Source organism: Gastrolobium bilobum, unplaced genomic scaffold (assembly GCF_033153095.1).
Source record: "Gastrolobium bilobum isolate Gb01-03AN ecotype WA unplaced genomic scaffold, APGP_CSIRO_Gbil_v1 utg24721, whole genome shotgun sequence".
Lineage (NCBI taxonomy): Eukaryota > Viridiplantae > Streptophyta > Magnoliopsida > Fabales > Fabaceae > Gastrolobium > Gastrolobium bilobum.
This window is the reverse complement of record NW_026899863.1, coordinates 83,380-109,276: the sequence shown is the minus strand read 5'-3', so window position 1 is coordinate 109,276 and position 25,897 is coordinate 83,380. Positions and strand designations below refer to the sequence as shown.

The following is a 25,897-nucleotide window of genomic DNA, read 5'->3' as shown; positions in this document are numbered from 1 at the left end:
TTAGACCAGTGATCATGTTAGCTACTTGAACAACTCATTAAACATTCCAAGACTCCATTTTTAACCAACAAGACTCATGATCAAAGGTGGTGAAGCTTACCTAAAGGCTTGGAACAGAAACAAAATGCTGTTGGAGCTCACAATGCAGCTCCCACAGTCTGACTTCAAAGGGCCACAAAAATAATGATCAAGCAAGGTCCTTTCTTACCAAAAATTGCTTCTTGAAGCTCAAGATGCCATGACAAGGGCTCCCTCAACAATGTTCAAGAACTCAGCCCCTAGACTCCTCAAAACAGAGATCAAAATCAGAAACAAGGTCTCCTACCCACCCCAAATGCTTTATCTCACACACACAAGGAAGTTTAGTGAAGGAACAAAGAGGAAATGTGGTCTCTTGGCTCACAAGGTCGAGGGAGGAAGGTGGTGACTGATGGAGAGCAAGGTTATTCAGAAATGAGTCACGTAGGAGGCACCAAAATGATCTAGGATCATGTGCCAAGTCCTTAAATAATCCACTTAAGTTTAATCGCACTGTATTAGCACTAATAGCTACGCTTAGCATTTTAATTCCAAACTTTGGATTCTAAACCTAGTCATTTTTATAATATTTTCATATTTTTATTTTATTTTTCACAGCACTTTTCCGGTACGCCCTTTTACGTAGTCGGTATCAGTTCTGATACCGATTCTCATTATTTTGACTACAAACTTGTTATACTAGTCTCATATATTATTCTAGTAACATATACACACTTTTTATAATTTTCCGGGATACTTCATCGGTACGCATTTATACCGTGAGGCAGAACCGGTATCCGCACTTTTCGTCAGAAAAGTGACTTTCAACATTATTAATCACTTACTATAATTAATTAAGCCTTCTCTTAATTATTAGGGTCAATTATGGAATTATCTCATCAATCTCATAATTAATTAATTAATTAAATTTCTAAATTAACGGTGCAGGTTCTTACAGGTTCAAAATGGTTCGGTTTCTAAACTGGTTCTAAAAACTGGTTCGGTTCATGAACTGGTTCTTTAAAAACCGGTTCGGTTCATGAATTGGTTTTTAAAATCGGTTATTTTGAGGGACGGTTTAGTTCGGTTCAATTTTTTGGTTATTTTGCACATCTCTAGATAGCCGAATCAAAAGTTATGACCTTCCGAAGTTTTGCGGTAACGGAACTGCCTACTTGGCGCTCACGTGGCATGAGTCCCGTCAGTACCATTGACGGGATTAGTCCTGTAAGTATAAGTGACATGTTTGATTGCATTAGTTTGGAAAAACTTATCTAGGGATGTAAATGGGCTAGACTGGCCTACAGGGGCCTACGATCAGCCTATATTAGGCCAGATTTGGCCTATTATAAATAGTAAAATAGAATAGGACTAGGCTTTTAAAAAAATCTATTTAGAAAATATGCCATAGAATTTTTTTGTACATATCGAGCCTATAAGTCCACAGGTCGACCTATATTATATTATTTATTTAAAATATAATAAATAAAATTATTATTTTAATAATTTTGAATAATACAATAATATTATTTTAATTATTCTTTTAATTGTTGAATGTTTAATAGGTTTAAATAGGCTAACAGGGCTAGGACAAGACTTTTATTTTTTAAATATAGGTCAGGTCATACTTGTAATTTGGGGCCTACACAGGCTAATAGGCCAACCATAACCAATATTTTGTACACTGGCGTAGCCTATTTAAGCCAAAGCTTAGCCTAGCCTAGCCTATTTACACCCCTAAGCTTATTCAATCAACTTTAACTAATCAATTCTTTGTCCAAAATTTTTAAAATGGTGCTTTTCCCAAAACGATTAACATAAGTCAATTTCGTATTTGTAGGTTGACACACAATATGATAAAAAACTTTTATGTTAACTTTTACTAATATGAACATGACAATAATTTAAAATTAAATTAACTTAGCTCATCAAAATAAAGAAATAAAGAAATAAATAAATTGACTCGAATACAAACTTCTCCTATCATGTCGATATTGTGTGAGCCGGTTATATTGAAAATTAAGCTTGTTGTAGCTAAAAGTCTGTTTGACATATCCTTTTTTATGTTATCAAAAAAAAAAAAAAATATTATTTTTAAGTTAAATTTAAAAATAAAATTAAAAGTTAATCGATAATTATATAAAGTTGTTATGATAATTTTGAAGGAGAAAAGATAAAATAATTTATTATTAGAATGGATTAATACGATAAAAAATAAAATTTATAAATATAAGATTAGAACAAATATAAAACTGTAAAATAAATATGAGTACTCCAAAAAACTGGCATACATCTTAAAAATAAGCTCTTCCTCGTAGCTTTTATCGTTTAATTTTTTTATTCATTAGAAAAAAAACTCTTTTTACAATAAAAGCTTTAATAAAATTATGTTTTGTTAAGTTTTTAAGGGGAAGAGAAGTTACAGTGGTAAAAAAAAACCCATAAAATTTGATTTTTATTATGCTTGGTTTGCTCTGAATTCCATTGGATTTTTCTTGAATTTGAGCTGATCAGTTCTCTTTCATTGCATGCCTTGGTTAAGTGATGATATATATATATATATAGGGATTTATTTTTTTCATTTAACATGACACAACAAACTTTTCTACACACACAACATTTTGTGGGACTCACATTTTTTGAAGAAAAAAGAAATTACGGCACGAAAAACGAATCTCTATAACATTACACAATCATTTTTCTTACAACATAACTCTTATAAAACTCATATATATATATATATATATATATAGGAAAAAACATTTTTCAAGCTGCTTGAGATAAATTTATCGCCGGCCACCCCAAAACTACGTCGTTTTGATTATTTATTTCCTTATATTTATTGATTCACCTTTGAATGGTTATGATTCTCTTTTTTTCTCTCTTTTTTTATCACCATTGATCCACCTTTGTACGGTTATGATTTAGTAGCCGGAGATAAAGTTATCTCCGGCAGCTTGAGAAATGATAAGCCCATATATATACATAGAATAATATTTATGCAGTTACGACAGATAAGTTATCTGTATTTACTCCCAAAACGATATCGTTTTGAGATTAAAAAATTAAATAATTATAATTATAAAGACTATTATAACCCAAAAATAAATTAAAATTACAAAAATACCATGATTTCCATCCCAAAACGACGTCGTATTAGGCTTACTGCAGATAAGTTATCTACAATAACTGTAGAAAAAGTGAACCCATATATATATATGACTTTTATATATGACTTTAATACCAAAACGACGTCGTTTTGGATTGAAAAATTAAAAGATTATAATAAAAAGAACCCATATATATATATGAAATTTTATATATGACTTTAATACCAAAACGACGTCGTTTTGGATTGAAAAATTAAAAGATTATAATAAAAAGACTATTATAACCCTGAAATAAATTATAATTATAAAAATACTTTAATTTTCGTCTCAAAACGATACGTTTTAATTTGTAAATAACTTATCTATATATATATATAATGTATAAAAAGTGAACCTATATATATATATATATATATATATATATATATATATATATATATATATATATATATATAGGGTCAGGATCATTTTACACCAGTGTAAGTTACACTCTTAATCTTATCCGTTGATTCCTTTTATATCTAATGACTTAAATTTTTTAGTGATGTAAGCCATTAGATACAAGTGGATCAATGGTCAAGATTGAGTGTAAGACTTCTAATTCTTACACCGGTGTAAGAATATCCTGCCCCATATATATATATATATATATATATATATATATATAAGGGTAGAATCCTTTGATACCGGTGTCAAATTTAAAGTTTGACATCTCATCTGAAAGCCGTTAGATAAAAAAGATCAATGGTCTCGCATGCTTAAAATCAGAGTCTTTGATTTTTTTTTATCTAATGGCTCGCAGATGAGATGTCAAATGATCCTACCCCATATATATATATATATATATATAAAGAAACACACGAAAGTGTTTATGGGAACCTGTGGGTTTTTAAGTTTGTCGTCTGCTGATTCTATGTTTTGTTGTGGTGTTTGAGAAAATTAAGTAATTTGTTAGTTGAGAAGTGTTGTCGTTTGGTTTAGATTTAAGTATCTAAATCCCCTGGAAAAATCAAAAGTGGTTGAAGATGTAGTATTCAAGTGTATAAGCACTCATTATATATCGTTTTTTTTTTTCTCGTAACAGTTTTTAATTTCTTAAGTAGGGGACTGTCTAATTTTTCGAAATACGCTATTTTTTCCATACACATTAACACAATATCGAACTCAAGACTATTAAAAGGTCTTTAACTTAGATCAATACTCATAAAAATCAAAAACTAACTTTTTTTGTATTTAAAATTTGCTATTATTATTGTTAATAAAAAGTAAAATATGTGTGCTTACCAAAAAAAAGTTAAATAGGTGTAGGAGTGGCAACAAAGCTAAACAAAATAAATGATAAAGAGTGATAATTAATGACAATTGACAAAGATCATTGCTAATAAAATGTCTTATTTCTTAAATTTTAATTAACTAGCACCTCCCACATATTCTACTCCCGTGGCTTGGTCAATGATTTTTTTTTCTTCAATAGATGGTGTTATTCCATGTTACATTTTACAAGATGTCACGTGAAATGGTATGCCATGGTCACGCACATATGCAAGATAATTTCAAAATATAAAATAAATATATTTTTCTGGAAAAAAATGGTATTTTTGCCCCAATAAAAACAAACAAAATATATAACTTTTACTACACGGAATTTGTACAAAATGTAAATGGAAGAAGTGAGGCCATTTGTTTGGTCACACCACTTCTATGTTATGCCTCACCATCCTTGTTTCGCCTCCGGGATTAAGTATGTTTTTTCATGATATTTTATATTGAATTAATTTATGAACTTTTGAACTGAGAATTTTATTATAAGGTTTTTAATAATAATAATAAGGGATTAATATGTATCATATTACAAGAAATAACTTTATCATTTATACATATAAAAGTATACGAGGTCTATATTTTTTTTTCTCTCTTTTCTTTTTACATGACGTCATATAATCCCATATATTTATATATGTGTCTAAGGGTCTGTTTGGTTTGATGTATAAGGCTTGATAGTATAAGTTTATACTATACATTATGACATTTTCAGTTATTTGATGTGACCATCGTATAGTATAAGCTTATACAGTAGAATCCCTTAATACATCAAAATGATGTATAACTTAATCAGGTCTAAGAGATGAGATTAAGTCTGATAAGGGGTTAATGTATTAATATTGCTTACAAGTACAATTCTCAAGAACTAATATATCATTTCAATATTAATATATTAAAATAATTTTTTAATATATTGATTTTAAAAATATTATAGATATTATCTTATACAATATCATACCAAATGCTGAATAGTATTAAAATTTAATCAGGTCTTATACAATCAAGCCTTATTAGTGATAAATTATCTCATATGAGGTGATAAATATTAATCTCTAATAATAATAGGATTAATATTTTTCATATTATATGAGATAATTTTATTTTCTATATACACATAAAAGTATGTGAGATTTATATTTTATTTTTCTTCTTTTCTTTTTATATAAACCCACATAAACCCTTCATATTTTTATATATATTAAAAAAAATTATTTTGTACAACAGAAAAAAAAATACTAATCTCAATAATATTGAAACATATCATTAAATTTGTTGATGTAATGGCATAACTTTGAGGGCAAGGGAAGCTTTTTCATTGCTGCTATTTTCTAAATATAATAATATTTTTATCTTTCTTTCACGGGTAAGGCAAGTCTTTCCCAACCTGCTACAATGACTTGTCTGTCACGTGGCACTGTATCCATTCAGTTTTCAAGTATTAAGTAATAAATATTTCATCTTTTTCTGTTTCCTTTTCTTTATTAGATCATGCAGCTTTTGTTTATGTCATAAATAACCACTACCACCTAACCTCCCCTGTAGCGGATGACGATGTTATCAACTCTGGTTTAATAAAATGGAAAAATAAAATAAATCAACAAAGTTGGATATATTAAGAGGCCTTATATTCCTTCATTTTATAATCTTTCATTTGGGATAATATTGCTGACATCATTGATTGTCCATCCATATTATCCCATAATTAGTTTTAATTTAAATTTTAAATTATTCTGAGTTAAATATATTAATGATAAATAATTAGAAATAAATTCATTTTATTTTGGGTGAGGAAATAAATTCATTTAAAATTGACTTAAATGAAAATATAAATATAATTAATTATAATTATCTGTATTACACAAATAATTAAGGGTGCCATAAATTCACCTATAAAACATAAAGCAGGTCACCAGCTACAGAAAGTTTGGCCATCCAACACTGGTCTTGCAACATATTTAGAACCTATTTTATTTATAATATCTTATAATTATATTTTAACTGTTAATTTTCAGTCAATAATTATCATTTATTATAAATTAATAATTATCTAATAAATTTAATTTATAAAAATATAATCGTTGATTGACAAAAATCAATGGTTAAAAAATAGTTATAAGAGATTGTAAACGAAAATAATTTATAAGTATAACATTTTTCTATATAAAATCAAATTAGTTAGTAAAAAAGAAAAAAGACAGCACTTTTATTTTCCCTATAATAAAAAAACTTTACCATATTAGCCATTTATTATAAAAAGAAGGAATTAATATTTAAGGACATAAAATTATATTATTTTAATTAAAATTATTATATTTTATAAAGAGAAAAATAAAAATCATGGTGAAAAAAGGTAAGACTTTTTTTAATTTAAATAAAAAATAAAAAATTAATTTAATTAAAATAACTTTTCCTTTAAAATACAAATATTGTTCCCAAAAAAGAAAAATACAAATTACTTGCCCCTCACGGACCTGAAATTGTTCTTAACTAAATTGTATTTATGGGGTTTAGCAATTTACTCAAAATAAAATCTACTTTATCATATTTTGTTTTGCCTTTTTTTTTCTCCGTGATTAATAATAATAATAATGTTGTTGTTGTAGTATTTATTTTGAGCTTTGACATTTTTCTCATTTAAAAAATTACAACTTTCAATTCAAGTAGCTTTGGAAAAATCAACCAGCCAACAGGTTTTTTTCAACTTCCGAAGTTTGTTAGTTGTTTTTGAAATTCAGGAGCAAACAAGTTTTTCACTATTTCCGCTTTTCTTTTTTTGTATTTTTTTTTTTAATTTTCACTTTCTGGGTTGAGTGAGCTAGTTAAGTTCTGTAGGGAACTGAAAAGAATATTGCTGAAGTGTGTGGAATCACGGTGACAGAAGAGTATTCAGAGTTTGATGTTGGTATGTAAAAAAAATAAGGAGTTTTTTTTTTTTTTTTTTTTCCTTTTATGTACTAAATTTTTCTTCAGTTTTAGCTTTCTGTCTTTTAAATGTTTGGGCAAATGTTGGGTATGAAGCAGATTTATGCGAAAGGGTGTAGTTTATTTTTTACTGTTTTGGAAAAGTCTTTGGTATTTTTGGATGGTTTTTGCTTTGTTTTGATGTGAGGGCTAGAAATATTTGGAATGAATAAATGGTTTTTTAGCCAAAATTTGTGTGAATGATTTGTTGAAATTTGTTATTTTTAATCATGTTTTCAAAAAAAATTTAGCCAAGTGGGTTTTTAAATTCTAAAATTGTAAAATATTTTACGAATTTTTATTATTTTCCTTTTAATGGCTAATATATGTTTTTTCCGTCCTTTGTTAGAAGGTGAATTTCTGGTTTCAGTGCTTGAAAGTTGAAAACTGAGGAATTACTCGTTTTTCGGAGATGGAAACAGAGGAGGGGAAAAAATACTTAGAAAATAACTGCATTTCTTTCTTGTGATTCTGTGGATTGCTGTGATTTTTACAAATTTAATGCATAGTTAAAGTTCGAAATGGATCTCTGCTAATTCAACTAAACACCTCCTTGTGAACCCAAAGTTTGTGTCTTTTGTTTTCTTTCTTCCTCATCTGTGAGAATTCTTTGATGGGTTTTCACTTTGGCTTCCTAGTATGCTCAAGAAAGTTCAATACATTTATGGGTTGGCTAATATACTCAAATTTTTGTGAAGAAATGTGCTGTAATGACCCAATTACTTTCTAAGTACATTCTTTATTGATTTCTGGCTAGCAGATGTTGGTTTGATTGAATAGACCTTTGGAGGGGATAGTTTGATATATGCATGGAAGCAAGAGAAGGTATTAGTTCTGGGGTTACAGTGATAGGGGCAGAAGCTCCATCAACCTATCATGTTGCACCAAGAAGTGAAGCTCCAAGCCAGGGTGCTGTTCCTGAAGCAGCAGCTGCGGCGATTGGTGTCTCACCAGTGAGTGCAGGATTGGATGGAACAGCAGTTAAGAAGAAACGAGGTAGACCAAGGAAATATGGGCAAGATGGGTCAGTCTCTATGGCATTGTCACCATTGCCAGTCTCATCTTCAGCTCCACTTTCTAATGAATTTTCAAGCGGAAAGCGGGGTAGACCACAGGGGATGGAGTACAAGCAGCCAAAAAAAGTTGGAGTGGATGATCTAGGTAATGGGGTTTGATGCTTTTAATGCTAATATGCATTGCTAGTAGTACACAGCAAAATTACATGTTACTATTCATTTTTGTTGTTAAACATTACATTTTGGTGAATTTCGTAGTATCTTTCTGTTTCAGATAGTCAAATTACTTGCTTCTTAAGGTTTGCTTCCTGTCAAAGTTCTAAACCACTTTCCTTGAATACATTAAAAAGCTCTCCTTTTTTATTTGTAAAGCCTAAAAGAAGTCATCCTTTTGTATTGTAGTTTTTTTTTTTAAGTGAGGTGAAATGAATTAATTTTTCAACTTTTATGATATTTCCATGTATAAAAAGGTGATTTCTAATTTCTATGTTAGCCAGGGAGTGTTGAATAACCATTTTATGTTTGTTCTGTAAATATATTATTTCATTTAGTGTGTTTAACTTGTCTACTATGCTCAACATCGGGCAATATCAACAAGCTAGTTGGTTTTTGGTTAAAATTGCTCACACTGCTAAGATAATTCATAATATATGTATCCTGGGATAAAGATATGACTACTTTTATAGACATTATTGCTTATAAGATTCAACTAAGTTCTTTTAATATCTATTGTTGTTACTTCTGTAGGTGACTCTGTTGGTACAAACTTTATGCCCCATATCATTAATGTCAATGCTGGCGAGGTATGCTCAACCGGGAGAGGGAGAAACATTTCTGTTAGCTTTATTTGGTGCATACGAGTTTGCTTTAAATTTATCTCTCAAATCTGCCACGTTGTGGAACTGGTTAAATAAAAAATATATCCGTTGTGTGGAGGGGTTGCTCAGTTGCCTGTTGGAGGGTAAACCTTGCAAGTAGACTAATAATTGCTTGGGCTATCTATCATTTTAAGGAAATATGTTTTGTTACCTTTATCTATTTGTTTATATGGAATGTCATGAAAGTATGGTTCAATTTGTGGTTTCTTATAACTTCTTTGTTTATTTATCTAATACAGAGACAATATATACAACTTGTGTTGATGGCATTTGCAAATTGAAAGAACATGCTATCCAAGTTGAAAATTAAAGAACATAGCTGGGTTATTGTGTTTGGCATGAAACATGTTTTCTTCACTATAATGAAGGATGTAATATTAATGCTATTAAACTTGTTTATTAAAATGGGTATACAATATATAACAAGGATGAAGGATGTATGTAAATAACCTTTATATATGTAAACTGACTACTATTAACTGGACTTTGCGGATCTGCTTTTCTGTTTTCTTTTTCTGGTGTATTGTGGTCTCAAGACATTTTGTTTTTAAAGGGTCAAGCATGCTGTTCTAGTTTCCTCCATGTATGGATTTACCCCTTTTTTCTTTTCATGAGTATTAACTTTTGTTTTGTTAGAGTATAATATAAACCATTAAAGAGACCCTCACCTAACAGCTTAAGCTTTTGGGTTGAATTAGTTCTTTACATGGTATCAGAGCCTTGTGTCTCGGGTTCGATCCTCACCCCCTCCCACTTTCTCTTGTGGAATTTTCTTAGCACAGGTAGGTGAGCCTGTGCATTATCCACCTTTCAAGCCCAGTGGGCTCTCGTGTGAAGGGGGCGTGTTAGAGTATAATATAAACCATTAAAGAGACCCTCACCTAACAGCTTAAGCTTTTGGGTTGAATTGGTTCTTTACATGTTTCATGCATTTGTTCTGACACTTGGTTCTAGATCTGCAGTATAAATTGATGAACAAATGATGGTTTTATGCATTTCTGCTTATATCTGACTTAGATCTGCAGTATAAATTGATGAACAAATGATGGTTTTATGCATTTCTGCTTATATCTGAGTTACACCCATGAAGTCACTACAAATTTAGCTGTAGTCATTCCCTTACCTCGGGCTATATATCTTGTAATGCTAAGTGGAATAAAAGAGAAAAAGCTCAACCGTTTGTAATCAATTCTCCGTTTGACAAAAACAAAAAGCCTTTATTCAGTCATTTCGTAACCATGGTTTGTATCTTGTAACACTATTCCTCTTTTTTGCTGTTTCAGGACATTACAATGAAGGTTATATCTTTTTCCCAGCAAGGACCCCGGGCTATATGTATCCTATCTGCTAATGGTGTAATTTCAAATGTTACACTTCGTCAGCCTGATTCTTTAGGGGGGACTTTGACCTATGAGGTGCTGCAGTAAATCTTCTAATTATTGCATGCTTTATTTTATAATTTTCAAACTTGCCTTTTTTTATAATTACATCTTCAATTTGTTTGAATTTTCTGACTTAGCTAAATTAATTTGAAACATCTGTCTCACTAACAGGACTTTGTTCAGATTTATTTTGCTCTAGTCACAAACTAAGGGGGCGTTTGGTTGAGTAAATTTTTTTGGAATAGTAGAGAAATGAGATAGATAGAGAAATGATTGGAAAGATAGATAAAGTGAGATAGGTAGAAAAATGTAAAAAAAAGTTGTTTGGTGGGGAAAAACTTTACTGGGAAAATTAGGTAACTTTATGAAATCAACAGTGCATTAAAAGCCAGATAACCGGTTTTCCGAAAAATCCCACCTTCAAATTGGGTTTCTAAACAGTGCGGATATCTATGTTTCTCATAAATCCAGACAAATTGGATAGATGGGTTTTTGGTGAAATACGTTGAAACAAACATGGTGTTTCTAAAAGCCATACTTGAGAAAGATAGATATCCCCTAAAAAGCTCCCAACCAAACACCACCTACTAAGTTACTTTGTTAAACAAGCATATATTAATGAACGTTCACAGTTTCACCCTTCCTTGTCCCTATTCCTTAATTGGTTTCATGTTTAAACTTTATATCATTTTCAAGATGAATGCATTATTGTTGATTTCATTGTAGTTTTATATTCTTTTGGGCCAGAAATTGTAGTTTAAGATTGAATGTGGGTTTCCTTGACCTTGATAGACAAGTATATCTCGCTTCTGTTGTTTGCTTTTGTATGCAATATTAATGTCAATGATGTTTATTATAAATTAATTACTTCCTTGAACTAGAAGTAGAAATATAATTTTTGGTGATGTTAATAATTATAGGATTATACCAATATTTATAATCAGCACATAAAATTTTAGAAATTAGTAATGACATCCTAAATTTATTCAAACGAGGTTTTGTAAATGTTTATTGAATTAAGCATGAAGGTGAGAATGTTGAATTTAATATGGCAAAATTCTACTAATATATATAACGTGTTTTGCTAGCCGTTATGATGTTGTCAATAGCAGTTCCAGACAAGATCAGCTTTTATTAAGAATGACAATTTGCATGAAAGAAAGATGATACGATCATAGGGTAGATTTAGAGTAACAGTAAAACAAAGAAAACACTTTGCCGTGCAATTACTATATGAGTTGCTCGTGATGAAAAGTTGTACTCATACATGTGAAATAAATGGAGATTGGTTGTCAGGCGATTAGTCCAAGTTACCTGTACTTGTTTGGATGCAGTTGGAGAGTCTCCTTTGAGGGTGGATGATGGTTGTTGATGGTGGTCCAACAGTGTGCACTTGAGGACTAAAGTTGGTGGTGCACCTGTGAGGATTCCGACGCTCAAGTCAGTATGTGAATAAGGTGAAATATATAGAATAGAAGGAGAATATGTACCTGATGGCCTTGAGTCTCTGTATTTATAGTGTGGAGGTAAGCTGCTATGGTGCTCGTGTGATATGACCCTGCTAGTGGGCTGATAGAGGACACATCCTTGCATAGCTGGAACAACTGTTTTAGGTTATATTGTGGCACTGAGGTGCCAAATGTTTTTGTGTGGTGGAGTGCCGTGCACGCAAGCATTCCTCTAGCTGAGGTGTAAGAAAAGTGCAGCGTTACATTTTGCAGGCCAACCGGTCGGAGTCACTTGGATAGTTGCCACTAGAGTGTCTACAGCGGTCTATTAATTGAGCTGCATTGTTTGGGCCGTGTTAAGGTGGTCGTTTTGTTTGGGCTTGTTAGGGAGCCCAACTTATTGATCCAGGACATCATTATATTTCTTTTATATGATTTGTTATTACAATTTAAAGAAATAATGTTGAGAATAAATCATTTGTCAATATTCTATACAGAATTCCCTCAATAGGAACTCAGTCACAGTTTGACCTGAACCCTAAGCATGAAGTTAGATATTTCATGAAACTTGGGTAAAGGCTTAAACCTGTTGTCATGTTTTTGGTTTTTAACAGGATTTAAGTAGCCATTAGATGCACTCTTAGTTACCGTCCTCATATAATATAAAAAAAGCTGCCGCACCCAGGACTTTTGAAAGCTTGACCAGAGATGAGGGAAACTTGATTTTTAGCCTACCAGAAAGTTCATTGAATTTGGCATAAAACATGATAAATAGGAGGCTTTTGGTGAAACTTTGATTGTTGTGAAAATAATCAGATAGAAGGCCCAAGATTTCAGAATGAGTACAGAATTGGAGTGTTCAAACTATTCTTGATATGCAATGATATGCATGTTACTTAAGTTTAAGAAATTAAAGTTTCCCTTTATGGTCCTAAAATGAATAGGATGGGAGCATTGCTTAGTTTGAGAAGATTCCAGGATTTAGGTTTTGATGTGTAGAGCCCACTAATGGTTAAAAAGAGTTTGGTTTGGCTGGAAATGACTCTGAACAAAAACTTGGCTGTGCATTTGTGTCCTTGATGGTAATTTGTAATTTTGTAGTAGTTCATATTCACTTGGAAATTGTAGTTTTTTGATTGATTATTGATACTGGGTTCATGATGAATGCTATAAAATCTTATGTTTCATATTTTGGAATTTTTGTTTTCTAGGGCCGTTTTGAGATACTTTCATTGTCTGGATCATTCATGCCTACTGACAGACAAGGAACAAGGAGCAGGTCTGGTGGTATGAGTGTTACTTTGTCAAGCCCAGATGGTCGTGTTGTCGGTGGTGGAGTTGCTGGTCTTCTTGTTGCTGCCAGTCCTGTCCAGGTAAAGATTGAACATTCCCTCCCCTATCCTTGCAGTATTCTCAATGTTGAATGTGATGTGCACCTGTTTGTTTCTTGGGAATTTCATTTGTCAGGAATATAAATATAAAAATCATTCATGTGCTTTCACCCATGACATCAGTGGGGGATGATTTCGGTGATAAAGTTGGATTCATAAAAGTCTTTCAATATCCCATATTTTCTGTGATGTTGAGAACTTAGCCAAATAATTTACCTCGAGTATATCCCCCAAACAATAGAGGGTTGAGAAATGAAAGAGGCTAACTTGAATGCCTTAACAAATAAAGGGCACTAGGGAATTTCTGTAGTGTGGCTTCTGGTACTATTTGCTTTGAACAAGTTAGACACATAGTAGTTAATTGCGTCGCAATAGCGCTGCGAACCACGCCGTATGGGCATTGCGGTGCCTCAACGCAAAAAATCGCTCCGCGTCGAATCGGAACGCAACAACGGCCATTGCGATCGCAAATCGCAACCATATTGCTGTCATAAGGCAAAATGTCAATTTTTCCTAAATTTAAATGTGCAACAGAAAATATTTAAGGGTTTTTTAGTCTATTTGTGTCTCTTTCTGTCACTTCTGCTATCTCTACCTTTAAAAAATATTTTTTTTTGTCATTATTTCTGTCATATATCTATTCTGCTATTTCTGCAACCGCAACCCGCTATAGCGCTATAGCATTTTTCGGGGTTGACCGCAACATGCCACAATCCGCATTTGATAACTATGGTTAGACATAACATTTCTTCCTCAAATGAAGCATCACTTAGAATGCCTTATGTCCTGTGTTATATCAGGTGGTGGTGGGAAGTTTTTTGCCAAGCAACCAACAAGATCAAAAACCAAAGAAGCCCAAGTCTGATTATGCAACAACAACAACTGTTACCCCAGCCATTGCAGTATCTTCTGCACCAACCCCAACTAATGGTGAAAAAGAGGATGTCATGGGTGGACATCTAATGCAAAATGCTGGAACTCTTAACTCAAACCTTACTCCTCCATCCACCTTTAGAAGAGAAAACTGGGTTAACATGCACTCTATGCCTGACCCCATGAAGTCTGCTACTGATATTAACATATCTTTGCCTGATAGTTAAGTTGATAATCAACATGCAATCAAGTATTCTTCTAGTCTTGCTGACAACATTCATGACTGAGCTACTTTTTTTTAATGTTTCCACTGTTGTTCTCTATCGTGGAGATTGTTTCAAACCTATTGTCTATTGTCTATGACCATAGGATGAAGTAGTTGACATGTGTTGTAAGTTGCAGCTAGGTTTCTACATTTTTCTCTGTCTAGTAGAGTATCTGATTTCTCGGCTGATTGGGTAGATGCTGCAATCTGAAGCATTATGAGTAGGCTAATTCGGATGTAATGAAAATTTGTTTGACCATTTATGACTGAATTTGTTGAAGCTTTCATGTCCCAAACTAACCATTTGCTTTTGGTGGTGTTAATTTTTGGAAACACTCATTTGGTATTAAGAGCCTCTTTGGATAAACTTTTTTTTCTTCAAAAGTTCCTTTTTTTAAGAAAAAAAAAATACTTCTAAAAAAAAGTCTGTTTGTATGCCTGCTTTTAAAAAAAAAACAGAAGTCATAAAAAAAGTCAAAAACTTAATTTTTTTGAAAGCTAAAAATTTTAGCTTCTAAAAAAAGTAGAAGTCAAAAGCCAAATAGTTTTTTCAAAAATCAAATATTTTTCTAAAAATCTAAATAGCCGTAGTTTTTATAAAAAGTACTTTTAAAATAAGAAAGTGATAAAAAAGACTTTTTAAAAAGTGAATACAAACGGCCTAAGTCATAGACAACAAATATTCACTTAAATCTTCACTGGCTTTAATGAGTTTAATGTTTATTTGAAAATTCTAGATTTGGCATATAAGATGCAAAAATGTAGGCAATAAAAAGGTTGGTATTTTAACTTTTAATATTTTTTAGTGCTTGCCAACTATATGTTTATTTTTCAGTTCAATTATTCTGTTGATTTTTGTAATTTTTATTCAGCATTTTACATAAGAGGGTGAATAACGGTAAAATTGTTTCTTTGTAATTAAAATATTACGGGTTTGAATTTGAGAAACCATTTCTTTACAATTTTATAAGAATAAGACTGCGTATAAGGATTGCTTATTTATTTTTTTAATAAAAAAGATGACATCGTTTATCACTTCCTACTAGAACCACGTTGGAAAAAGGAGATTAAACTTAGTAAGAGAATTTTTTTTTTTTTTTTGGAAAATCAGAACAGGATTGGTCTGAAAAATGAGTTATTAGTATAGGTCTTGGTCTATATATTTTTCAAATAAGATTTTAGTCTATATAGTTTATCTCCCATTTTGGTTTTGGTTCTTATAATTTTTTTTAACATTTGATTATTATATTTCCCCTCATTTGAGTTTTTGTCTCTTATTAAAATATCATTCTCATATTTTTTTTTTTTACTCATTTAGATTTTAGTTCGTATAATGAAAAAATAGAAAGAAAATAAATAGATATAAAAATTTTGTGTGATGAGGTCAGGTGAATTTTTAACATAAGATGATCTATTCCTCTAAAAACAGTACTTTGTTTTAACCTGATTTTATAAGTAGGTTGGAAGACGCCTTTATACAGAGGGACTTCTTAACCTTATTATCTTTAGAAAATAAAAACAAATTATAACCTAATGGATATAATTTAATTGGCAATATATGCTGAATAGAGTGGAAAAAAATCTAAGTTTGATTCCCATCAAATACAGGAGAGGGGCAATGAGCTTTATCTGTGATTAAACCCTGATTTAGGATTAATTACATAGTCGATTCAAAGAGTTGAAGTTTGTAGGAATATCTGAGCCGACTCGTCTCAAAGAAGTAATTAGGGTCAATGTAAAAAAAAAAAAACAAATTACGTATTTGTTTAGATTAACTTATTTTGTAGTTAAAATAACTTATAATTAAAATCTTACTAAGAGATATTAAGTAAACCTAAACCAAAATCGTCCATGCTAGAACGGCTTTCTAAAATAAGAGTGTTTAAATGGAAGAGTTTATCTAGATATCCTTCTTTCTTGTGAGAGATTCGACATCTTTCAACAATTAGTTGTTAGGTGTTTCAATTACTTGAAATATAAACACAATACATATATTTTGTATTTATATTTTAATTAAATAAACAAATGGTACAAAAGGAATATCCATCTTTCAATACATATTCTGATACATATCCTGAAGACGAATAAAAATAGTGTATCCTGCCTTAATAGCATTAAATAAAAAATGATTTGTGCTATAAAGCTTGTAAGGCATGAAAGAATCGTGTTAGCCACCCAAGTGTATTATGGGGCAGAGGTTGCTTTTGTGTCCCCGAAGGTACCTTGGTTTATCAACATTAACTTAGGATTAATCTTCAAGAAGAAAACGTAAGGTTTACTTTTTTTTTTTTTTTTTTTTTTGGTACATTGCCAGGAGGTATCCTCATTCAACCTTTTCCGGGCACCATGCCCTCGGGGTACGGCCCGTTTGGGCTAGCCCCTCATTGTAACAATGGGTGCACTAAGCTTCACAACCAGAGAAAGGACTAGACTAATCCCCCAACCGAAGATTTTTTAACTTATCCTCTACCCCCAAAGATTTTTCAAAAAATTGCTTGATACAGGGTTTGTTATACACATATCATCTGACCAATACTTTGATTCTGCCACCTAATGAATAGATTTGTTGGGCCTTGATAATGTGCAAAAATACATTATCCTTTCAAAACTTTTAGTAAGTTGTAAAAAATATTAAAATTATACAGAAACTTAACAAAAATTTAAATAAATATATTAAAATCTTTGGTTCATCATTTAAGGAGAAGCCAACACAATTTTGGACCACTGAACTTTTTATTGTGACGATTCTGTAATTAAAAATCCTGTGCACTGATATTTTTTCTCATTCTTTTTGTAGTAGCTATTGTTTCAGAAGTTTCAATTCATATGTCATGATTTGATTTTGTTGTGCACATAAAGCAGCATCATTAATACAGAAAAAAATGTAAATATTCGGTGCCTTTAATTAAGAAAAAAAAGAAAGAGAGAGAGAGTATATGTGTTCCTGACAGGACACATTGTCAATTAACTGTGGTAATTATTTATTAACTAATAATGTGATTATATAATGGGTTATGTTTATCTCATTTTACATGAGATAAACATATCTCCTACACACACAAAAAGGAGTTGGGTCCCACCATTTTTTTTTCTCTCTCCTCTTATATGTGGGTCCCACTTATACTTTTATTTCTACAACATGAGTTAATTCTTTTCCTACAACATAAGAAAAATATATCCCTTATATAATACAGGAAACTTAATTGCACTAGGCTTTTGTAAGCATTTCTCATGCATTAATAATATACTATCATGGACGGTATCCACATTTTTCACCACTTACAAGTACTTATTAGTTGTCAAAACATTTATGAGAAAAATATTTCTGCAGTTAATACAGATAAGTTATATGCATTTACTCCCAAAACGACGTTTTGGGATTGAAAAATTAGAAAATTATAATTATAAAGATTATAATAACCCTGAAATAAATTAAAATTACAAAAACACCATGATTTTCGCCTCAAAATGACGTCGTATTGAGCTTATTGCAGATAATTTATTTGCAGTAACTGCAGAAAAAACGAACCCAACATTTATTTATTGTTGGTTACATTTTATAAACTTTAAACATTTATTATGAGAAACAACAACCAATACATGTTTAACAAATCAACAAATCATCAAGGTCGCAGAGCCCTGGAAAAAGAATTAGGATATTACAACTCTCATAAATAACGTTTAAACCAATCAGAAAATGTTATTGTCAGTGGTCTTTGGTGCTGTTGCTGCTACAATGGTTTGCATGCATAGGCAGCAAATGAGAGTAAAAATATGCATATAACACAGCAGTTTATGTTTGTACCTAAACCACTAGGAGCTCCGTTTTCTCTCTTTCTTGCTTAAAGCAGCATTATGGATTGTCACATGTTCCTCTCTAAGGAGCTCAGTCCATCATAAATGGCTCTAACCATGGCTCTTGCCCATGGAATTTAGCTCACACAATGGATTTGTCCACAAAAGTATTGAATGCCTCAGCCTGTAACTTCTTTGATATTTTCAAGAATTTAATTAGCTGATATATTTATACAAAGAATAAATTAACTTTCTAACACAAAGGAATAGGAAACTTACAGCAGGCATGGAAGGTAAGTCACCAGTTAATGCACATCCTCTGTAAGGGTCAATACCAAGCTAAAACATATTCGCATGAGAGAACAGTCACCAACTTTTCCTTTGAAATAGTACAGGAAAATTCACAAAAGAATGCATTTCTAATCACAATACCTCAATATAGAAACGACAAATAGCCCAAGAAGATGTGCAACTTTGAACAACCGCTTCTTTTTCTCCCATTTCACCTTATTGTAGATTTCAGTAACATCCGTTAAGTGTTCTCTTTTAACGTACCTGATATTGGATTCCAAGTCATGATGTGTACCAATATGCTAGAAATAATGTGCATAGGTAATAACTGCTTGTATTTTAGACATAAATGATTGAAATTAACGATGCTTTGTAGATTCCATTTATTTTCTAATACAGGATTACACTCTGCTGCAAATATCCATCTTTAATGGCAAGATGTTACAAATTTTGGAATCAAATTTGCAATCTAATTATTCATATCATTTGAATTTCAGCTGCATGCTTAAGATACTTTTGGGATGGCAGTGCAGCCTATTCTTACACATTTAGGAAACAAAACCTCATGGCAGAAGGTTAAATTTCCATCTCCAATTTATTTCAGACTATAATCTAAACTACGATTCAATTTCAACTGGGACAAAACTTTAAAAGTTATGCAACTAAAATTCTGATAGTCCTTGATTTAATTAAGTTTCTAATAATGTCTTCTAACTTATGAGTTGACAGTCTTATATATATATAAAGTATTTGAGGATTTTCATGATGATTACGGCCAGAGTCCTAGTGTCTTTTCAACGTTCAAGGTTATCCCTCAAATTAAAGTGTTGGAAACAGTTCCAACAACCACTTGAAGTTCATTCTTCTTTCATTTTGCAAGTGGAAGCCCTAGAGTCTAGACAACACCCTTTACACACCATTCAAACCCTTAAATCCCTTAAGTCATGAAATTGCCCCTCAAACAATGTTTTGCATCCCAAAATCTCAGCCACATATACATTCCACTTTATTGAGTTTTGCTACCAACCTACTCAAGCCCTAAATTAACACAAATTCTCCCAATAAGAAGATTGAGAAGCCTACTGAAACAACATTCAATAATTTAAAATTCCAACTTCACACAATTATACTAAAGAGTATCGAGTTATGGTATGTGGACATGAAAGCGAATTTTATGCGATAAAATTGATTCAATTACAATTTAAATGCAGCCTATGAATGCCTTCATACATTGCTCCAATTTATGTTTCATGTGAAAGAATTTAAGAAGAATTATTTTGTCTTTTTATCAACCTTTATAGTCTATAAGGTCTGAAGATATGAAATCAGATCTGCTCCTTTGGTTTTATCCTTCCTTGTATGGATATAATAAGATCCAGCAGTTTAACATGACTGAATTAATAACATACACACTTTTTGAGAGGGTAAGCAGAAAAAACTTACAAACTCAAATCGTAATACAGGGAAGGGAGAGATATCAGGAATATAAACCAATGTCCTGCTATAAGGTTCATGAAGCAGAAGATTCCTAGGGTGATAAACTCCGGCAAGATAACCTGGTTTATCCGAGATGTTGAATCATATGGGTTGATATAATCAAATTCCAGGTCCACCAACAATATAAGCTGCAATAGAAATTTCAGGGGATGTCAAATTTGTTTCGCAAAGTAGTAAGCAGAAAATTTTCTCTCTTGCACTTATAGATGGTTGACAATGATTGAGCTGTAAGTTCAAACTTGGAAGAAAGAAATTTATTGTTCAAAAAAAAAGAAAATGAAATTAAAACTAGCAGTGTATCATACTATCTCAAGCTATGGTTTACAACAACATATTTTATGTAAAAAATCATCTCAACTCAAAACCTTAAGATAATTTCACTAGAAAGTGGGGGGCGGTGAGGATCGAACTCATGACCTTGTGGTCACTGCTGTGATACCATATAAAGAACCATTTCAACTTAAAAGTTTAAGCTAAACACAAGGTAAACCAAAAATTTGGTCTGTGTAATATCCACGCTTCAAGTTCAAAGGACTCTTGCATGAAGGGGTGTGTTAGAGAATAATATAAACCATAAAAAAGGCCCTCACCCAATACCTTAAAGTTTGGGGTTGAATTGGTTCTTTACATTTTAAAAGCCATAGTTTTGGTACTTCATCAATACAAGACATGATGGTAGTTTTGTAGGTACATCTTTAGGGAATTACTACTAGAATACAACCCTATCTTTCTGGATGAGAAAAGTTGTAGAAGAGAAACATTGAAGTAACTAGGAATTAATACAAATTACAATGATGAGATTGCAGAGCTCCATATATCCACTGGAATACAATAATACTCAAATTAAAGTGAAAAGAACTAAGCCATTAACATTTTACTGGGAGAAAAGAAAAAGAAGCTTTCTAAATGATGGCCATTTTCTTTGAGAGGAATGCTAAAAGCCAAAACAGAGAAATGAAGCATAAAAATTGTGAGACTCAAATTAAATGCTCTTAATCACACTTAATCACACAAATATGGTTTTCTTCCATACAATTGTTCTAAAAACCATATACAAGCACAGGGTTAGCACTTAACACTACCGAAGTCTGAAAGGCTCTCAACTTAATAAAATTTTTAAAAGCATGAATATGAAAATAAAATAAGTAATTATTTCAATTAACTAAAAAAATAAAAATAAAATCAGAATCCAGCACCAAATTCAATATCTAACAAACTAGAATATATTGAATCTCCTTTAGAATTGAAATTTTATGCCCTTGTACGCCCGAAATAAATTATTTTATCCATCCAACAAAATTTCTTCCTTTTTCACTTTTTCTTTTAATGGAAAGCATTTAATAGTGAAAAAATAAGCAGAAAAAAATCAACAAGAATTTAAAAAATAATTTTTTTTTGAATTATTCAGATTCAACCAGAATTTAAATATTGGCGATGTTGTTCTGGTTAATTAGGACTACAGAATTATGGTGATCCACAAAAATCGACAAAGGGCATATCAATGAATGCAATCCTTAAAAAAACCAAAGAAAGGACATCGAATTCAAAGAAAGAGTTAATTATGAGTATGCAATGATTAAAGAACATAAGAATGGATGTGAGGAACAAACCTGGTAACCGAGGTTACAAAGAAGTGTCAAAATGAGAACAAACGTTAATATCCAATAAAACACCTCCGCCATAACAGCCACCTCTGCATTCCCCTCTCCCTCGTACTCTGCTTTTCTTAAAAAAAGTTGTCGGTAATTTTTTTTGTAGTGTTTGTTTTTTCTAAAAGTTAGTTTAGATAACTTTATCTAATGTTCATTGAAATGATGTCCTTTTGGAGCAGCAATCATGGTATTTTGGTAATTTTAATTTATTTCAGGGTTATAATCGTCTTTATCATTCTAATTTTTTTATTTTTCAACACCAAAACGACATCGTTTTAATGAACATTAGACAAAGTTATCTAAAGTAATATTAGATACTTTTTTCCTCTTTTTTTATTATAAATAACAGAAAAATATTTCTGCTCCAGTTAATATATATAAGTTATCTGTATTTACTTCTAAAACGACGTCGTTTTGAGATTGAAAGATTAGAAAATTATAATTATAAAGACTATAATAAGCCTGAAATAAATTAAAATTACAAAAATACCATAATTTCCGCCCAAAACAATGTCATATTGGACTTATTGCAGATAACTTATCTGCAGTAATCGCAGAAAAAATGTACCCTATAAATAAATAGGGTAAAAATGATATAATAAAAAAAAAATAACAAAGTGTATTTGACTGAGATTTTAAAGGATTATTTTTGAAAAAAAAATCTGTTGGTAATCAATTATGATTTTAAACGATTGAAATTTGATTAGGATTTTAAAAGATAATTTTAGAGTTCGTCCAAATCAGATGATATTCAAAATTTCAATCAACATTTTAAATAAAAGAAAAACAATCTTATGGTATTTAAAAATCTGATGATTTTAGTGAATTTTCTAGGGGTAGGATATTGTAAGTTTGTAATAATCAACTAGTGTTACTATAAATATTATTGCCAATCAATTTCACCGTTAGATCAATATTATTTTGATCCAATTGTTATATTTATTTTCGTCTTTGTATGGTTATGATTTCCCATATTTAATGCTTTCGCATTAAATATTGAAAATCATAACCATACAAAGGTGAAAATGAAAGCATTAAATATAGGAAATCATGACCATACAAAGGTGAAAATAAATATAAATTATTAAATATGGAAAATCATAACCATACAAAGATGAAAATAAATCTAACAGTGAAATTGATTGGTAGTAACACTAGTTGGTTGTTACAATATCCTTTTCCTTTTAGTGGATTTTCTATTGGTGTGAATTTCGTATGGCTTTTGAGTGAGAAGTACAAATAAAATGTCTCTCTCACAATCTCATCCTAACTCTAAGATTTATTAAGCTTTCTATATTATAGTGTCTTCATTTTCTTTTGCTGGTCGACCAGCTTGAAATTAGGTTCCGTTATAAGAGCTTCGTGAAAGCTCAAAAAATAGCAGATTTTTAAACGATTTTTATAACAAAACAATACAGAAACAACGACCTAACAAGATTCAAATATAATTTATATAAAAAATAGCAAAGTTTTGAGCAATTTTTGAGAGATTTCGGAAGTTTAAAAATGATTTTTCAAGTTATGGGTCGCAATTTTTCTTACCACAAAAATATGTGATTTTTGTATTAAAAATAACATGAGTGGGAAAACAACATGGGAACGAAAATCCCCAGATCAATGTTCGTTTTACATAAAATGAAACAAGATCGATTTAAAGAAAGATTGAAACTTTCATAATATAAACTCTATGTTTCGTAACAATACATTTGTGAACAAAATTCCTTTATTATAGGAAATGATTTCAAACAATTTGTGCCAATAGATAACTAAAAGCTTGTTTTTCAAAATCAATTGAAAATATTTGAGAAATTTTCTAATCTTTCATGTTATAAAACCCAGAAATTCATATTCGAAATTTTCTTAGAATAGTCAATGAAAATATGCATATGATATATGGTTAGAAAACTCTCATTACGTGGAACAAAAATCCCAAGGTTTCCAAAATCAATCGTAAAAAATTTCAAATGGAATTTTATCATGAACTTTATGTTTTATATGCAAATTTTGAATTATTTTAATAAATAAAAAAAATTGTGGGTCTTATAATTATATATGCACAGTTCTGATGCCAAGTGAAGAAAATAATTTTCAACCCATTGATCAAACCCAAGAGCAAGAACGAGAAGATGCTAATGCATGGAGCGTAAGTTACATCAAATTACTGATTGAGAAAATTATATTAGCTTTTATTATTTTTTATTAATATCATTGCATTTTTTTTATTGACTCTTGTAATTTTAAATGTTTGTTAAAAATTTATATGATTTTTTAAAAGGGTGCATCAGATATCTGTTACAGGACATCCTTCAACTCATTTTTAACTATGTACTCCCGAAAATACATAATTGTAATATTCAAGTTACTTTTTTTAATTATGTAGTCCCGAGAATACATAGTTAAAAAATGGTTACAGGAATGAACAATATCATTCCTGCAACATGTTTCTTATATTTTCATTTTTAAAATCTTATATATCATTGTCCTTTTAAATCTTATAAATTATATTAAAATCCTTTAAAATCTGAATTGAATTTTTTTTTTTTAAAAAAGTCCTTAAAGTTACTACAATTCTAGATAGTCTTTTAAAATCTATTAGATTTTTTTATCACGAAATATTCTTTTAAAATCATAATCCAATACACCCCTTTAATTATGATATATTATTAGTTTATTATTTCTCTAGTAATATTTTTATGTGACTGAAACGAAGTCAATTTAAAATTAGAAAAATATTATAATTATTAAAATTAATATAATCTCAAGATAAATATAATCTCAAGATAAATAATTCAATTATGCATTATCTATAATAATTATATAAAAGTTTAAAGTTATTTTTAGTAATGTATTATTACATAATTAAATGATAATATATATTTTTTCAAAATGAATCAAATAATTAAAAAGGTATTAGTGCTCAAATGTTCTAATTTTTTTAACATGATTTATTTTTATTTTTCATTTTGTTATTATCCAATTTTCATGGAGTGATAACAAACATTTGATTAAATGTTTTAAAAGTTTAAATAATAAGAAAAACCACAAACATTCCGTATGTAGAGACAATATTCAAGACTCCTGGCCTTGTGGTCCTTGTTGAGAGAATAGGAAGGAGAGAGGAGAGAGAGAAGAAAAAGGGGAGGGGGCGACCATAGAATAAAATTTCCCGTATGTAGTTTTAGAATTCTTTTCTATTTGAAAGTCAAACATTTTGTCCCATTAAAGTTAGGGAGTGTTTGGTAGAGAATTTTTTTTTTTACCAAAGAAATACAATTACTGGAAAAATTGTGGGAAAGTGATTTTTCAGGAAAAGTTAAAAAAAATTATTTAGTAGATCAAAATATTACTGAAAAAATTTTGGTGTAAAATTGCTACAAGTTTGAGTTTGCTAGGGAAATCAAAATACCACCATCAAAGTGGTATTTCCAAATGGGCATTTTCTTTCATTTTTACACTACAAAAATTTCTCCATCAAAATTTTTGTCCTTAGCAAATTTTCCCTACTCCATACCAAACATGGTCATTTATGAATTCCATCTACCTCTTTCTTAGTATTCTCAAAAAAATCTACCTACCAAACACCCCCTCAGAGAAATAGAAGTATTATGTTGTAGGAAAATAGATATGTCATGCTATTGACACAACCAGTAAAGCACGGACACGCTCATCCAAAAAAAATTTGCGTGTCGGACACGCTCGGACACGCGGTCAACATTTGGGGACACACGGTCAACTCTCCGACACATTGCGACACGTTTTTCGACACACGGTCAACTTTTTCCGAGATGCGGTCAATGCTAGGACACGCTCAGACACGTTTTTTTTTAATCTTAATTTTATTTTGTTAACTAAATATAAAAGAAATAATTTATAAATTAATTTTTTTTCTGTTATGAAATTTGACATGAAAAATTAACAAAGTACGAAAAATTATTTATATTTATGTTATGAAATTTAAATATTTGATTGGTTATATGAGTTATGATGGACTCTTATA

The 25,897-nt window shown here is 30.6% G+C and overlaps 2 protein-coding genes across 6 annotated transcripts; one reads left to right on the top strand and one right to left on the bottom strand.

Moving 5' to 3' along the window:
* The first annotated feature begins 7,092 nt into the window (after nucleotides 1-7,092).
* LOC133293982 (AT-hook motif nuclear-localized protein 7-like) lies at nucleotides 7,093-14,953 on the top strand. Of its 3 annotated transcripts, XM_061492619.1 has the most exons (7): nucleotides 7,099-7,141; nucleotides 7,284-7,353; nucleotides 8,173-8,573; nucleotides 9,176-9,231; nucleotides 10,590-10,721; nucleotides 13,348-13,509; nucleotides 14,328-14,953. In XM_061492619.1, the coding sequence occupies exons 3-7, from the start codon at nucleotides 8,222-8,224 to the stop codon at nucleotides 14,625-14,627; spliced, it is 1,002 nt and encodes a 333-aa protein (XP_061348603.1). In that variant the 5' UTR covers nucleotides 7,099-7,141; nucleotides 7,284-7,353; nucleotides 8,173-8,221; the 3' UTR covers nucleotides 14,628-14,953. The 3 variants fall into 3 exon arrangements, with proteins under 3 accessions (XP_061348604.1, XP_061348603.1, XP_061348602.1); XM_061492620.1 differs by lacking the exon at nucleotides 7,284-7,353 and having other exon boundaries at nucleotides 7,093-7,141; XM_061492618.1 differs by lacking the exon at nucleotides 7,099-7,141 and having other exon boundaries at nucleotides 7,152-7,353.
* Nucleotides 14,954-18,316: 3,363 nt separating this feature from the next.
* On the bottom strand, nucleotides 18,317-21,958 carry LOC133293991 (protein cornichon homolog 4-like). Of its 3 annotated transcripts, none has more exons than XM_061492629.1 (5): nucleotides 21,859-21,958; nucleotides 20,195-20,376; nucleotides 18,893-19,015; nucleotides 18,740-18,799; nucleotides 18,317-18,653 (listed from the first exon to the last, which is right to left on the bottom strand). In XM_061492629.1, the coding sequence occupies exons 1-4, from the start codon at nucleotides 21,928-21,930 to the stop codon at nucleotides 18,766-18,768; spliced, it is 411 nt and encodes a 136-aa protein (XP_061348613.1). In that variant the 5' UTR covers nucleotides 21,931-21,958; the 3' UTR covers nucleotides 18,317-18,653; nucleotides 18,740-18,765. The 3 variants fall into 3 exon arrangements, with proteins under 3 accessions (XP_061348613.1, XP_061348614.1, XP_061348615.1); XM_061492630.1 differs by having other exon boundaries at nucleotides 18,317-18,650; XM_061492631.1 differs by having other exon boundaries at nucleotides 18,317-18,644.
* Nucleotides 21,959-25,897: the final 3,939 nt, after the last annotated feature.

What these genes read in the sequence shown, in the direction of transcription:
- LOC133293982 (XM_061492620.1), top strand. Translation starts at nt 8,222, where the DNA reads ATGGAAGCAAGAGAAGGTATTAGTTCTGGGGTTACAGTGATAGGGGCA. An exon ending in TTAATGTCAATGCTGGCGAG is followed by an intron (nt 9,232 to 10,589) that starts GTATGCTCAACC and finishes TTGCTGTTTCAG; the next exon opens with GACATTACAATGAAGGTTAT. An exon ending in GGGGGACTTTGACCTATGAG is followed by an intron (nt 10,722 to 13,347) that starts GTGCTGCAGTAA and finishes TTTGTTTTCTAG; the next exon opens with GGCCGTTTTGAGATACTTTC.
- LOC133293991 (XM_061492629.1), bottom strand. Translation starts at nt 21,930, where the DNA reads ATGGCGGAGGTGTTTTATTGGATATTAACGTTTGTTCTCATTTTGACA. An exon ending in CTGTATTACGATTTGAGTTT is followed by an intron (nt 19,016 to 20,194) that starts GTAAGTTTTTTC and finishes ATCCAATATCAG; the next exon opens with GTACGTTAAAAGAGAACACT. An exon ending in TTTGTCGTTTCTATATTGAG is followed by an intron (nt 18,800 to 18,892) that starts GTATTGTGATTA and finishes AATATGTTTTAG; the next exon opens with CTTGGTATTGACCCTTACAG.